The sequence below is a fragment of the Haemorhous mexicanus genome, chromosome 4, assembly GCF_027477595.1.
Source record: "Haemorhous mexicanus isolate bHaeMex1 chromosome 4, bHaeMex1.pri, whole genome shotgun sequence".
Taxonomy (NCBI): domain Eukaryota; kingdom Metazoa; phylum Chordata; class Aves; order Passeriformes; family Fringillidae; genus Haemorhous; species Haemorhous mexicanus.
In genome coordinates this window covers 48,313,836-48,330,799 of record NC_082344.1, presented here as the reverse complement: position 1 = coordinate 48,330,799, position 16,964 = coordinate 48,313,836, and the positions used below count along the sequence as shown (strand labels likewise).

Genomic DNA, 16,964 nt, shown 5'->3' with positions numbered 1-16,964 from the left:
TGGCCTGCCTCCCATAGTGGCATTCTTGAGAAATATATATATATATTTTATATATATATTATATATATTTTCCCTAGAGACTGGAATATTCAGGTGTTTGTAAGGTCCAATGTGTGTAGTATTTTTCAATAGCATCAGACCAGTTTGATTTTTTATAAATTATTACAGAATATATAGGTTAAGCTAAGTAAAGTGTCCCAAATTTTTCCATTTAGCAATGTTTCTGGGTTGTTGGACTTTTTAATACTAATACATACACTATACAAAAATTCATTATCAAGTGAGGCTACATTTCTAAATGTAAATTTTTTCTGTATATAGTCAAAGTGGAGAAATCAGTAGATAGTAAAAGATTAAGTTTAAAATTTACTAGGGAATCTGTAGAAAAGAAAACTTGGAAAAGTTTAAAGAGAAAGCCTTTTTTTTTTTTTAAGTGCATGTATGTGCACTGGTAAGTACTAATCTGTGATTTATATGGATGTGATTTATAATGAGAATCACAGGAAATCAAAGGTCCTTCCTTGTGTTACTCCAGCAGAACTGGTGCGAAACAGATTAGGCTTTGACTCAATTCTGCTGTGATTTTTGAGGATTATATAACTGTCTCTTTGCCTGCCCAGAAGTGTTTCTGATTGATTGCTGCAGAAAATAATGATTAAATGCTCAGCCTTACATATGCAAAGACGTTGGCCAATATCGATGTTGCAGAAATCATTTGCAGGAAGCTGCCCATGTGTAGAGGTTTGACCATTGTAGGTGGAGTGTGTGAAGTAAATTATTGTGTTTGACCATTTACACTAAACATTTTAAAGTAATGTATAGCTTTGGGTTCCTCCAAGGATACCACTCACTGGATTTCTATCATAAAAATCTCTCTCCCCTTCCATGACTCCTGTCAGTCCTTTGTGGAAAATAATTGTAAAGGCATTTATTAGTGACAGTCACCAAGGTGATATGATCTCTTATCAGAGGAAGTTCAGCAGAAATCAAAGGAGCATAACAAGCTTTTTTTTTCAGGGGACCAGTAATTTTGCTTCGTCTACTTGTTTCTAATCATTAAATAATGAGTGAAAATGTATGGTAAAACAGATAATCCTCTGTCTTTAGGTTTAATATAAGTAATGATAAAATCACCTAACATTGCTTCTGAAATTCACACATGGGTCATTCACCCCTCCAATCTTTTGTCTTTATTCATTGCCATGATTCCTATTGTTGCTTAATGAGTTCAACTCCACTGTTACTTCAGTTCATTTTTCCAAGATGGACTTATATTAGTAAGCATTTGGCATTCAGCTTTCTGCCCTCTTATTAATAATTATTTCAACCCATACCTTTTAATCAAAAAATTGAAGAAACAGACACCCTTGGAGTTGAGTCAGGTAACTTTATCTTGCTTGTAAGTGATTTATTCTTAATATATTCAATCCATATTGTGTTCCGCAAGCTTTTGTACATATGTGCTCCTCTATATTAGTTGGATTCTATCATATTCTTTTTTAAATCTCTCAAGTCAATTTAGTAATTTAAAAATTATGGCAATTAGTATTAGAACATTTCAGTGGACTGGTCTGGGTCCTATTATTTTTAATGTTTTAGAATTAACTTACCCAAGGTGTCCAATAATGGCAGTCCTAAAATCACCTAGAGTATTTTTCCAAGTGCTGCATCTCTGTGTCTTTGGATGGTTAAACTTAATGGTAAGTGATGGGAGTGTAGAAAGTTTGCTGAATAAACATTATTCATTTTTTTCAGTGGACACCACAACTGAATGCAATTTGACAGCAAATTGCAATTGAATGCAATTTGACAGCAAATTGCAGTGCATTAGTGCAAATATATTAGACTACGAGAATTATTGTATACAGGGCTGAAAGATAATGGAATATACATTAGATCATTAATTGAATTATCAATTGCCCCATATTTTTCATGTTGGAATATGTATTTGTGGTTAAATTACAAACCTCAGACTTTTTTTTCTCCAAAATAAAATATGCTGGAAGCCTACTCATAGCCTTGTATATGTAAAATGATTGACTACAGGATTTAAAAAAATGGAATAATGACCACCTTGATTATTCTGAATGAAGCATAAATAGAAAATTTGGTCTAAGAATTTGATACCCACAAGGATAGTACTTCCTGGGATTTTAGTGTAATCCATCATGGGCAGGATGACCAAAAGATGAAGTCAGATTCACATTATGTCCACATATCTAAACTTTGCCTCAGACACTCTTAGTTCTATAGCCAGATTTTGAGATCTTCATACCAAGAAGATTCCCTAATATTTACTATTAAAAATGTGTTGTGTAAAAATAAACTTAGGTTGAGTACTAATATAATTAATTCCTATGTGCCCAACCATTTGGGTCACATCTTTCTCCTTTCTTACATTTTCAAATAATTGCCAGAAAGGTTTTGCTTTCAGGCAGTGCTGTTATACAATCCTTTGTGAAAGCTTTTGTGTCAAATCCCAAAAACTAATTAAAGATGACTTTCATTAGTTGGGATAAGTAGCATAAAAGAATCATGCATTAGAATGTGGAAAATGAATTATATCTTAATAATTTAATCTTCCAGTTTCTCTCTCTACTATTTCTCACAGGAACACAGTTAGGAAAACTAAACTGCCAATATATTCCCCAAATACTGGTTTTAGGCCAAGAGTGCATTCAAATATAGTGCACTAATAGACAATATCCAAGCACAAAATAGACAGACAGTAGTTAAATATAGATAACTTTGCCCTCAATACCTTCCTTAATAAGGGGATGAATTAATTTGTTGTTGTCCTCTGGAAATAACTGCAAGTTCAATTTTTTTTTTTTTTTTTTTTGTCTTCTATGTCATGCCTTGCACACCACAATCAGTTAATCCTGCAAGCTAATGCTGGGAATAATGAGATGAAAATTGATCAAGTGGCAAGGAACCGTGCAGGATAGTTGGATTCTGCTTTACTAAGAATGAAAAATATTCCTATCTTGCACAGGAGGTCTGGTTCATTGAGAGTTGTGTGTTGCTTTGTAAGAGACATCTTTTGTGACATTTAAGGGATGGTTTCTAATAGGTCAGAATATTATATTTTGTAAAAGCCTGAAGCCAGAAAACACCTCAAATTTTGACCTTAACTTGTTAGTCATTTGAGCATGTTGAGAGTGACAAAATCACCATGACTCTGTCATCTTTTTTTAGCCAAAAATCAAATAATAAACAAAACCTCATCAAAAAGTAGACGATGTAGCAGAGTAAGAAAACCTGTCTGCCTTCCTATGCTGTTTTAATGATGTCAGATTCTAGTTACTTTCAATGCCCTTTTTTAACAAAATAGAAATAATTGCTATTTTTTTTTCATAATTTGTGTTAGTGGTTTCATTGTTTGGGCATGGTACTAACAGAAACTTGTTTGCTTAGTCTTATCAGTAGCTGTTGAAAATATAAATTTTTAAACATACATGTTCATACAAAAATAGGTATGGATATAGTAAAATTTGAAAAATTTCCACAATTTAAGCTTCTCTTTTAAAAACACGTGCTCTTCTCTTTTAAAATATTCATTATAGAAATTTATATATATGTGTCTGTTCATGTAAATATGTGTGAATATATATAAATTTTTTTAAATATTGAAGTATACAGAGAAGAAAGACAGTAATGAAAGGTTGTAATTGCTATGCAGACAGGACAAAGTAGAAACAAATGAAGCTTGGTATGGGTCTTAAATTGAAAGAATAATTTGCTTTAGTGTTCAGTGATGATGATTATATTTGACATTGGAAAGGGAAAAGGCTCTAGCAGGAATCAAGACATGAAGGATAAAAATATTACTATCACAAGACATAGAAAAATCCATTTAGTTTCTTATGCTTAATTTAGGATGCTGGAGCCTCCTTTTGTCCAGGATAAACTACCCCAGCTCCCTCAGCCACTCCCATGTCTTACACTGCAGACCCTTCACCAGCTCCATTGCCCTTCCCTGGACTCGCTCCAGCCCCTCAATGTCCTTCTTGCAGTGAGGGGCCCAGAACTGGACACAGGATTGAAGGCATGTCCTCACCAGTGCTGGCACAGGGGGACAATCACTGCCCTGCTCCTCCTGGCCACACTATTGCTGATTCAGGCCAGGGTGCCATTGGCCTTCTTGGCCACCTGAGCACAGCTGGCTCATGTTCAGCTGCAGTCACCAGCATCTCCAGGTCCTTTTCTGTTGGGCTTATGATTATATTTGCTGTATGATTATGCCATGTCATGCCTTCAGGAACCCACAGATGGGCTCCAAGCGCAGCTGTCTCAGCCTACACAGGGTTGTGAGAGTAAATATATGACCCTATCAATCTCATTTGAAAAGCCATATAAAGCTTGTAGCAGTAGAAAGCATTTGCCCAGTGCTGGGTTAATGAAAGACATGGCAACTTTACACTGCAATTATTGAAGGCAGCCAAGGATCTTTGTTTTCATGAAGCTGCATCAAGTCTAACAGCAGGCATGACCAGTGAGTGCTCAGAGTGCCAGAGGGAGATGGAGAAGCTTTCAAAAGGTGCCCTCCTGTGTGCCCTTGGCTCCTGCAAGACTTGTTTCAACTGTGGTTGCTTTTACACTGCCTCCAGATCAAAGCTGCTGCTTAATTAATTCAAATTTCACATAGATCCAGCCTAGGACTAGGCACAACAGCCCACAGTTTGTTCAGGCTTTTCATTCTCACAGATTCTGCGGGTAGAAATGTTTTACTGTCTTTTTAAATGGAAGTGGAGCAACGGTGCTCCATGCTCAGGAGATATTAGAGATACCAGAACTCATTTCTGACATGCTTTGGACTCTAAATACAGTCTTGTTTCACCATACCACAATACCTGCATTTTGCTGTAGTTTTTCTGATGAAACATGATTTGTTATCCTACTTACTTATATTCCATAAAATTTGTACAATATGTCATTAAGTAATGCTTCTGTAACATACATAATATTTTCATTTCAAATCTTTCTTTTGATTCTAAGTGAACAGGCTTACTAATGCATTACTAAGAAGGGCTACTTATATTTTTTTTTTTTTTTTTTTTCTATTTGAGCAATATTTAGTTTCCTTGTTCTTTCCTTCTACTAAATTTCTCCACAGAGATTTTTTCCTCACTCCAGCTGTTCCTTTTCCCTTTCTGGAAGTATCTCCATTTTCAGTGATGCTGTTTAACCACTTTCACAAGAAAACAAGGCTTCTTAAATTTGCTGGGTGTCTGTCTATTCTCTCCTCTTATGTCCTTGAGAGTTTGTGAAGTAGTTTGGCAGTTTCATACAAGGTGGAAGATCTTTAGGTTTCTCTGTGTCTTCTGAAAGCTAGTGCCCATCTAAGATCAGCTCACAGTACCAGTAATTCCTGCTGTCACTTTACCCATTTGTATACACATGGCTCTATAATGCCCTCACCTTCTGCAGCATCTGGATCCGTGTTCAGGTGAAGGCTCTAGCATGTGCAGCACATGGAGTTTGCAGCAGTGTTGTGGTTGTGAGTGCAGAAGTGTGGTTTGGGTTCTTGTCTTAGCACCATGTCAGAGCCAGACAAAGGATCTGGAGCTCATACAGACTGGAGATAAGAATGAGGAGGCTCAGAAGTTACAGGGAATACATGAGTTTATGAAACTCTTAGTTCTACAGTCCACCAAACAGCTCCTATTGCTTACATGTATAATTATACAGAGAACTCCAAAGATAATTTTAAACCATAGAGAAGAATGAATGACTTTACACATCTTATCCTGCAGTTCACATTTTATCTCTTGTTTGAATTCACTGCCAAAAGAATGAAAAAAGCTATTTGACAATTTGATTGTATTCACAATCTTCTACTTAATTTTGTATTGGAGAAAGTAAAAATATCTCTCTAGCTTGGACATGGCAGTTGTCCTAAAAAAGTGGCTGAAAGTAAATTCACCAAACCTTTTCTGATTTTTTTTTATGATTGACTGATTTTTTGATTTGTTTCTTGGAATTTCTGAATAGAATCCAGATAGGGGCCCTTGTAAAATCTGTTCCAGGGTATCTGCTATGCTTAATCTGCAGAGTTTGAAGTAGACCTGTCAAAGGATTTTCAGCAGAATAGTTTTCCATGGGATGCTGTTTTCTCAAAATGTGGATCAAGCCATGTCACAGTTTACTTCAGCTAAAATATATCTGTTTGTATCAGCTTAAGACCCCTAAGAAAAACAATATAAAAGATATAATTAGACAATTACAAGTGGTCTGGACTGTTACTTCCTATTCACAGGAAACTAATGGTTTCCAAACTGAAACTCTTCAGGCACTTTATCTTCAAATCTAACTCTTGACAAGCACTTGAGCATTTTCTGTGGGCATGTTGCTTCAATCTCTTTCTGACAAGATAGATTTCTATTTTAAGGAAATATATTCTGAAAGGCAACTCAGGTAATGGAGCTATTTCTGTAAAGATAAACTTAATGTAAGAATGTTTAGCAGAAAGGCAGGGCATGTATGGAAAGGGCTTCAAGCCAGAATAAAAATAAGGAAGATCATGCAAAGGGAAACATTTAGGGTAGAATGGGGTAGCTCTAAGTTGTCAGGACTATAAAAAAATCCATTTCTCATACTTTTCCTTAAGCAACTGTTTTGGATTGTCTCATATCCAGAACTTTTTCTCACAGCCTGGAAGTTTAGACTTTCAAGCATGTTTTTGGTATTTCTCAGAGAAATAAAAGCTCATGTTCTAAACCTTAAATTTCTACTAATTTTCTTGAATTTCAAAGGTTTGCATTTTAGTTGGCTTATGACTGCATGATTTTTTACTACCTGAGATACCACTTATGGCTTTTATTTGTTTTTTCTTAATGTTACTTCTTATTTGTATACCTTTCTTGTCTTTAGCTATTCTGGCTATGCCTTCACTCACGCTAGGAAACAATCATACATTAAATTCTCTTTAACCTTCCTCATATCACCTGCTTATTTAGTCAAGCTCTTGCATTAAATATTTGCTTTTTCCAGCCTTTCTCTCTTTTCCTTGATGCTTCTAGAACTCTTTCTATTCCTTTAACAATACTTCTGAAAAACTCCTCATGACCTTTTGTTCCTTTTCATTCCTCCTCAGTACGAAATATATATTTTTTTTATATTCCCAGAAGAGATTCTTTAATCCCTATGTGGGCAATTGTTTTTCTGATTTATCATCTATGCCAAATAGCATTAAATTATTCAGTGGTTTCTGGTGTTGCTATGACAATGCAGATCTATTGGATTTAAATCTGTGGCATGTAGAGGGCAATTAGAACTCATCTTTGAGCCCAGTGGATTTCTAGGTTAGTGAGAATTTTAGAAGTTACAATAAGGGCATGCTGACACATGCCAAAGTCAGTGATGTGCAGAGCATGGATATGACATGAAATGCAATACTGAATGCCATTCTACTATTTTGATTTAAGTCATGAAAGTTTCCTCTTTGTTTAATTTTATCATTCATGAGTTTCACAATTGGAAACTGGGAAAAAAAAAGGTTAATATTTATTGGTTCTGGCCAAAACTAATTTCAAAAACACTTATCTAACTCTCTTTTACTTAAGACTTGTGTGTGTTGTCAAAAAACTAGAGACAAATCATGCCCAAGATTAGGTTTTCACATACATAAAAGTAAGCTTCCTGTGAACATATGAGAATTTTGCTTCTTAAAGAAGATGATGAAAAAGAAAAGATGATGATCAGTGAACAATATTAAGAATGTTGAGGCCTTCAAATCTACCCCTGCTCTTCAGTAATGATAATAAAAAATCAACCTAAAAATAAAAGCAATTTATTAAAAGCATGAGACTGCAAGTTTCAAGAAATATAAATATTTTGGCAATGACTCATATGCATCTTGTAGAGGTGCATATTTTGATACATGTAAATGTATCAAAATCTTTTTAGTGACTGTTATATATATATGGTAAAATGTGCATGTATAACCTTGTAAACAGTATAAGCAATAAGGTTGGAATGATTGAATAAAAATTTTATTTTCATATCATTCCCACTGTGATATCAAATGTATCTACTCAAGAATCCACTGTTTGAATAGTTGAAAAGTAATCTTAATAAAAAGCTTTAAGATTTTTTGTTACCATGATCATAAAAGTCACTGGCTATTCTTTATATTGCAACCTGACTTCCAAGAAATTGACTGAATGGAAAGCCTAATCTTATCTATCACCATAGTGTTCACTGGACTCCTTTGAGGACCCTTGGTCCCACTGGAAGACTCTTTAAATAATTTTCTTTTAGGATCAGGACAGCCAACTCTTCTTTTCATAGTAAAAGAAATTGAAATAATGTATATTTTAAATTGCTGGAGCTTTCTGGAAAACAACATTTTCAAAATTATTTTGAAAAAATTCTTAATTCTTATTCGGTACAAAATCCTTTCACTCATGCGAGAGGAAGATCCTGCATTCTCTGAGGTTTTGGGGTTAAGGGTATTTGTTTACAGTAAAACAGTAGGAAGAGAGAGAGATTTGGCACATCCATTTGCCTTTCTTCTCCTCTTTGTGTGTCTTACCAGCCCACAGCTGCACAAAACTGTGCTGCCACAACTCTTGATCTACAGGTAGCAAATCAATGGCACTATTATTTTTATGTGGTGGCAAGACCATTGTGTATAAAAGTTAAATACTGGAAAGTGTTGATTTCTTGACCCCCAAATATAAAGATGTCAGTAAAGGGGAAATGACTACCTGTTTTACATGTGAGATCTCTAGCTGACATATTTTTAATTCACTGTTTTGAATAGAAATTTTAAATTGGTAGAGGTTTATATCAGTTGTTTTACTAAGTAGCATGAGTTGGATATCAGTCTTAAATAGGCAGAAAGCAAATAAATTATTTGCTATTGCACAGGGGAATCTTCTATTTCCTTCTATTTTAAGAAATACTTTGCACGAGCCAACAGAAAAAAAGATTAACATAGATAAATTATATCCCATGTGAGTATGAGGGATATGCAGAAGGTAAATCTAAAATAGTGTTTAAAACCCAGAAGGAAACCTTTTCTTTTGGTTCATATTTTAAATTATTTTTCTCTAATACAATCTAGGTCAGCTTGTAAACAGAAAATACAAAATGAAGAAAAAATGTTTCTGCATTTCTGATGAGAAATATTTTAATACCTTCAAAGGAACATATTCAAGATATTTTTAAAGTTTCCCTTTTCTAGCAATAGTTCTTTCATTAATTCAGCTCAAATTCATATGGCTTTGATCTTATGAAATTTATCATTTTTCACAAATTAACCACTGATAATTAAAAAGAAAAAGCCTTTCTCTGCTATGGATAGATCATCTTGCTTCATCACATACAGCAAATTGACCAATTATATTATTTAAAAACTATACTAAAAGCCTTTTTGTTTTTCCTACTGTTCTGTATTTTCTGTCTAATAATAGAAGTAGTTACCTTCTCCATCAGAGCAGTTTGTTGTTTTGGAAAGAAAAATTAATTTTCTGAATAGGATTCACTCATAGATGTAAATGCCACTGTGACAGGCCATCAGTAAATCTCAAAGGAAAGCAAATTCTCCATATGCTATTATAATAATACACTTTTTCTTGGAGGGATGAGCATTACAATGTGGAGTGTTACAAGGAGTTTATAGTAGAGATTAAAGGTATCAGCATATGCCAAAGAAAAAATATTATAAAGAAGCTGCATATCAAGCCTAATTTATCTCAAAACATTGAGGAAATAATCTATGTGTATAGACTTTTGCATTTGCAGCAGCATGCTGCAGTCTCTTTTCAGATGCAGATCAGACAGAGAATAACAATAAGAAAAGTAAATAAGAATTGTAAAACAGATTTAGCCATTCAGTTTTACTAATAGATGGGTGTTGGTTTAAAATCTGCCTTGATGATCGTTAGTCATTCCTTGATATTTCTACCACATTATTTGATTTCCAAAGACTGCTAAGAATCTCTGTGGTCTAAAAACTTTCTTCTCCATGGTGTGGAGAAGGCTGATATTATAACCTTTTCAAGTTGAGTACCTAATTGCCCAAAAAACTTCTTTTTAGACAAACATGAATTTATTTATGATAATGTACTTCATGAAAAACTGTGATGAAACTAGACTAAACAACTCTAAGCTATACACTGTCAAAAGTTTATTCTTCAAAGAAAGCCTTAGTTTCTTGATGGGTGTTCCTAAAGAGATTTTAGTTGTCCACCTGCTGAAAAGTTTTAGTTAGGCCTGAGGGATTTGGGTGTTATGAAACCAGAAATATTTCTGGCTTGGCTAAGACACATGAATTCAATGCAATAAATGTAGCTAAGAACACTTTTGTCTTTATGATTATGAAATGGCATCTGAAACCATGGAGAAATAAATGATAATATTCCTGTAAAGTACATTATAAATCTCAATAAGCTGCTGAAAAATATGTAATGGAAGAATGAAATCATTTAAAATTTATACCATTCATTTTCCTTTTAAGTTCAAGGTAAAAGCTCATTAAGGCAATGGAGTACTTTCAGAAACCTAATTTCTAAGCTTTATAATTTACATAATTTAAAAAAATATTTTGGAAGTTCTTTTTCTGCTGTCCTGTAGCCATCAGAAGTTCACAAATCAGCACCTGAAAAGCACTTGTGTATGTCATAAAATAATTCATGATATTTATATTCTTCCCCAGTACAAAGAACTGCAGAACCCTCTATCAACTTCTCCCTACAAAGCACCAAAAAATGAAAGAAAACACCCTAGCAGTGGCAGACATAGATATTTTTCTATTGCTCCTATCTATATGCATCCCATTTATTTTTCTTTTTTCATATCAGTATCTAAAATCATGTTTTTCTCTATCTGGACACCTGCTTTTAATAGCTCCATTTTGTTTGCTGAATAAATGCTTTTATTTTCTTTTCTTTTTTTTTTTTTTTTTAACTTCTTTTTTTCCTTTCTTTATTGAGTGTCGGTAACATGCAACAAACAGAAACGTTTCACAGGCACCATCCTAGTGACTTTCTTTGCATTTAAATGTGGCATCTTGGTTTTAAAATGGTAATCCGGTGCTGTTCTATGTACTTAAAAAATGCAATAGTTGAAATACTTTGAAATTCTCTTGTTCCATTGCTTGACAAAATTTATCTGTCTTTTGTGCACCAAATTCATTATGCATCTAATACTTCATTATATTCTTTGATAGCTATGACCACTTTGCTGAAGAGGGAAATACAGTGTTTTCTTCAAGCTATTCAGTCTAGATGTTTTTATCATTAACATATTTCGTCTTACAAAAACGCTTTGTTCAGGTTAAGTGGAACTGTGTCCTGCCATTATTTTACTAAGTTATAAACAGATAAAAAATTTTATCTCCCTCCCTTATGTACTATACAATAAGTCTCCAGCTGAACACAATCAGAATCTGAATTATCATTTCCTAGTTCAGTACAGTTTTCATCCTGTCATTTTCCCTATTCAGCATATGAGCATGTTTTCTACAAAATCTTTGCATTAGTACTTCCCTTTCAAGAGAAATCTCTGCCATACTGTGAGAAAGCTCAGCTAAGTATCATAGCTCTGCGTTAAGGCTGATGGAGGATCTTGAGCATAGACAAGTGAGAAGCAAAAAGAATGACAGTAGAACAAGTATTGCTTTGATTAAACATACCAAGAAGTAGTGATGTGTGTCTTAACCCTAATATAACAGGGTTATATGAACATAATGAGTATTTTGGAGAACAGAAAAGCCATACAATGCCCCCCAAATAATAGCAATATAACAGATTTTCTTTTCCTCTCTTCATACATGAAGCTGCTAAACATACCCAAACCATGAAAGAGTCTGTTGAGGCAAAGTAATTTTAATCAGTTTCACATCATTTAAAACATTTAAAGGTTGTGTTTTCTCTTTATTTCATTAAACATTTGTCATCAGTCACTAAGAAGATTTTCGTATTAAACTGTCATTACAGAAGCATTAACAGAGATGTGCAGATTCTCAAGTACCTTTATTTCAGTATTAGTACAATTGGATGCATTAAGTGCTAGTGCCAGAAAGCAGCATTAAAAAGATTGGCTTATATAAGTATATTCTTAAATGCTTAACATTTTTCTTTCTCTGTGTCATAAAAGGCAGTCATAGAATCACACATATAATCTGGTTTTCCTTTGTTACCTTTCAAAATACGTTAGTATCTACTTGCATCGTGGGTTTTGAGGCTGGGGAGTTTTTGGTGGTTAAATTCAGTGCATTTTTGTCTCAGTGATTGTTTTTGTTTTTCAGACTTGAATCTCCTACTAGATCTTTGGTGATGGAAGCACCCAGGGGAGTGCAAGTCAACGCAGCTGCAGGAGACTTAAAGGCTACCTGTAGGAAAGAACTGCACTTACAGTCTACAGAAGGGGAGGTAAGTTCAGCCAGCAGAGAAATGTTCAACAGCTCTGCCCAGCATAACACAAACAATGTGAGGAGGGTTTATTCAGCAGCAAGGTAAACAACATTAAAAGTGTACTGCATTTTCCTTTGTTAAAGTAATTTTGGTTTAGCTTGTTCAACTATTAATACTTATTTCCTTTTTTACGAATATTTGAATCCGTAGGTTTCATTCATGCTGAAAATAAACTTAGTTAATACAGATCACAATTATTTGTAAATAAAGAGTCAAAGGAAAAGCTTCCACGGAACAGAGTCGGTTAAGTGATACTGGTAAAAAAATAACTTGGATTAATCTGTCAAAATAAAACAGAGAAGTTTGGATTCATTTAGATTAATGCATCATTAAACCATGATTAAGAGGTTTAACAAATTTGCTCTACCTGTGGTTTAACTCCTTAATCTTTAACTAGTTCTGTAAGAGAGACAGAGTACTTCCATCATATGTTCTCTCCTATTTCATTAATGTCTTGTTTCAGAGATCATAAAAAGACATAAAAAGACTTTGGTAAAGATTCTTCATGTGTAAACCTGTGTGAACACATGCAAATGAATCAAAATTGGGTCACTTGTTGGGATGTCAATCTATGCATTGCAGAAATGCATGAAGTATTGGTGGTATGGGAGTCCTTTCATCTTTAGACCATAAAATTATGTAACATTAAAAAAAAGTGCAAAGATCTTATTGAAGGCTATCAAGAGCTCTCAGATTTCTATCAGGCACTTTGGAGAAATTGATAGATTTTTGAATTGTTCTCAGAGGGGCTTGCTACAGCATTTTTGGTAATCCATGATGTAAATATCTCATTGTGAATGCAGCTCTTTGGAAATTTTTTGCCATTTGTGTTTTGTATTCTCTGCCAAATGTTTCTAGATGTTTTACATACTATCCAACATAAGCAAAACCAAACAAAACCAGCATTCACATCTGTGGCAGATAGCCCCCTAGAATGCACACTCTGCATTACAGAACAGACAGGAACATTTTGGCCTATATATTGCATCGAAAGCATATTTTGGTAACATATTTTTATTGATGCAAGTATCTGTCCAGCATAATTAAAGCACTATGTCTTCCTTATTCAGAGTCTCAAATATTTGTATACCATATTCCCCAACCTTATTTTTGAGTTTCTCCAAAATCAGCTCTTCCCCCAGTCTCTCATCTTTACTTACTCCCTCTCTCACTATTTCCTAACATTGCTGAGACAGAAGTAAAAAATCTAATCCTCTTTTAATAGTAAATATTGTTCTACCTCATCATGGTCGTTTCTGTGGGTATTTTTGAGTCTAGAGCTTCCTGTAACCTGTCTTGTTTTCCCTTTCATAAATCCCTACCTGGCCAAATCTATTGTGTTTCCTAAATTTATTAGCATAAATTTTGCAAATAGAATGTATTTCTTTGTTCTTTGCCTTCATGACATTGCTGGAGGGGAAAACTAAAAATTGAATTGAAATTAAAGTTAAAAAAGAGAAGCCAACAGAAAGACTGTTGCCATTCCTTACTCTCCTATTATTCTTTAGGCAATGCTTGTTTCTATATTCTCTTTGTTTTGCATCATGCACCTCTTCATACAAATATTTTAGCTGTGGATCCATCAGGTTTTTTTCTCTAGATCAACACTGTGATTTAATTGTATGACTTCTCGTTTTTATTAAGTATTTACTATACCTTGTTGGGAAGGTAGTTTTGGAAACAATGTCCTATGACCTCAGTTTTACTTTGACAATAGGAATCCAAGAAAAAGATATAATGCCCATATAATGTATTATTCAGAACTGGAATTCAATTTGGTATTAAATGTTTTGTAGTAAAAAAATACCAGTGAAAAGCTGACTTTTTTGACCTTCTTATTAAAAATCATAATTTTCTCTTTGTGATAAGACATCTGTGATTTCCAACATAGTTGTTAGATTGAAAATTATCAGAAAGCAAATTATCAACCTTTCTCCACTTTTTCCCAATAAAGTGTTCAATAAAAATACATCTGACAAAGTTCAAAGTCTTGAATGCTTGCAATTTCAGTAAGCATTCAAGATTTTGAATGCTTACTGAAATGAACTGTAGCCGAATTCCACAGAGAAATTCTATTCTGTGGTCTGAGATGCCTCTACAGTTCACTGTTTAATCTCTTCCACTGGAGAGGGTTAGAGGAAAATGCAAAAACACTTTGGAAAGGCATGTGACAGGCACCAGAGCATTAGCTGTTGTGCAAAGTTACTATGGCCACATTAGGGAATTGCTGGACTAATTACAGCCTGCTGTGAGGAACTAGGGTAGACATCTGATGGATTAAATATCTACACAACTAAATATTGATTGCTTTTCCTGCTTACAGCCCAACAGATAAACCACATTAGCAGACAGTACAAAAAAAATGCTTAAAGGTGTTATCATTATTAATTTTTAAAAAAACAGATTCTAAAATGACAAAGTATCTATATTAAAAATAATCACTTTAGCTTAAGAATTGAATGCCTTATAAGTCAGGTTTCCTCCACAAATAAATTAGTCTTGTCTTTGTGAATTGGATCTGTGAACCATTTTCATGGTAAGACAATTTGTACTAAAAAGACATGCAAGGACTTTTGTACCATTTTAATTCTAGTTAGCAAAATTTAATTTTTTAATGTTTGAACGCTTTTTTAAAAACTCATCAAAGACATGTGAATTTGTATTTTCTTTCTCTAGCAAAGTTATTGCCGTATTATGACAGAAAATGGCTATGTGGCACCTGGAATCAACCAGTTATAGCCATGCTACACAGAGTTATGCATTTGCTGACTATGAAAAATAGATTTTCCTTTGTTTAAGCATAACTTCAGAATATTTTTATGAATATAAATGTGTTTATGAAATACTTTTCTTCTAGCTGTATTTCTATGCAGTATAGTCTTTAGCCTCCTACATCACAAACTGAATGCTTCTGCAAGCATCCTGAATTCTGCTGGTTGATATATTTTCTTTTTATTTACTGCAGTATTATAATAATCCTTTTAGCCCTATTATGCATCATAGTGTGTGATCCCAGACTGAATACTGCGGGCTGTAATTTAGATTCAGATTCTGCTGCCCTTTCTAAAGCTCTTGAGCTGCACCCTTGTGAGCCGAGGCATCAGCAGAATCCTTTGATTCAATTATAACTTGGCATTTAATTGTGAACTGTGTATTATTCTATAAATAAACCATAACCAATGGTTTAAAGCAGTAATCATTTACAAGGAACGTGAAATGTGAAGCTCCAGGCTACAGCTGAATCCACTGGTTCACACAAGAAGAAAAAGATCATTTCTTGTCTGGAAATTCAGCATACTGACTGCTAGTTCACTATGCTTTTTCAAATAGAAGTGTATTGCAAAATACAAGTCAATTTTGAATTCTGTAAATACTTGATTTTACTAGACATAAAAAATTTCTAATTGAACCTGAAACAGATAACTGTATAAAGACAGCAAGCTGAAAGGTCTGTTTGATGGTGTCCACTCATTGGCCTAACAACTAACTATAGTAGTTTTTACCATCCAGAATCACAGAATGGGTCAAGTTGGAAGAGGATAATAATGGGTCATCTGGTCCCGCTTCCCTGCTCAAGCTGGGTCATTCTAGAGCACCCAGGATTGTGTCCAGACGGTTCCTGAATATTGCCAGTGAGGGTGAGTCCACAACTTCTCTGGGCAATCTGTGACAGTGTTCAGTCACCCACACAGTAAAGTTCCTTCTCATATTTGGGTGGAACTTTCTGTGAAAGAGTTTCTGCCCATTGCCTCTTAATCTGCTGCCTGGCACCACAAAGAAGAGCTTGGATCCATTCTCTGAGACCCTTCATGCAGATACTCATAGATATTGATGAGGTCCCCTCCCAGAGGTCTGTTCTTGAAGTTGAACAGGCCCAGCTCCCTCAGTCTTTCCTCACAAGAGAGATGCTCCAATTCCTTACTCATCTTTGTTGCCCTCCACTGGACCTGCTTCAGGAGCCCCATGTCTCTCTTGCCCTGAGGAGTCCAGGGCTGTTCACAGCACTCCTGATGTGGCCTCACCAGGGCTGAGTAGAGTGGCAGAGTCAGCTCCCTCAGCCTGCTGGCAATGTTCTTCCTAATGCACTGGGACACCATTGGCCTTCTTATCCACATGGGCAACCTGCTGGGTCATGGACAGTTTGTTGTCCACCAGAACCCCTAGGCCCTTCCCTGGGTAGCTGCTTTCCAGCAGGTCAATCCTCAGCCTGTGCTGGTGCATGGGGTCACTCCTCCCCAGGTGCAGAACCCTGACTTTGCTGAATTTCAGAACATTTCTCTCTGCCCATCACTCCAGCCTGTCGAGGCCCCTCTGCAGGGCTGCCCATCACCCTGGGGTGTTGGCTGCATCAGTCTCTGAAGCAGAAGGCAGCTGAGTAGGCTCAGCTCTTAGGAATCTTGAGCAGCTGCTATACGTCTTTCCAAGGAGCTTCTATGCAAGTTATGCTCTGCACATTCATTGCATCCTGTTGACTTTGAAAGATTAAGTCAATAAAAGGAGAAAGATGAACAGAGGCTTCTCATTTTTACAAATGTATTCATA

At 35.0% G+C, this 16,964-nt stretch overlaps 1 protein-coding gene across 14 annotated transcripts in view; it reads left to right on the top strand.

The window, feature by feature from the left end:
* SGCZ (sarcoglycan zeta) overlaps positions 1–16,964 on the top strand; it is a 455,810-nt gene that overhangs the window by 365,003 nt on the left and 73,843 nt on the right. For all 14 annotated transcript variants that reach the window (XR_009486248.1, XR_009486247.1, XM_059844750.1 and 11 more), the window contains one exon: positions 12,257–12,380. Coding sequence is in view for 12 of the 14 variants with exons in the window: in XM_059844750.1 (XP_059700733.1) it covers positions 12,257–12,380 (124 nt within the window). In the remaining 2 variants the exon portion in view is untranslated. The remainder of the gene's footprint in view (positions 1–12,256; positions 12,381–16,964) is intronic.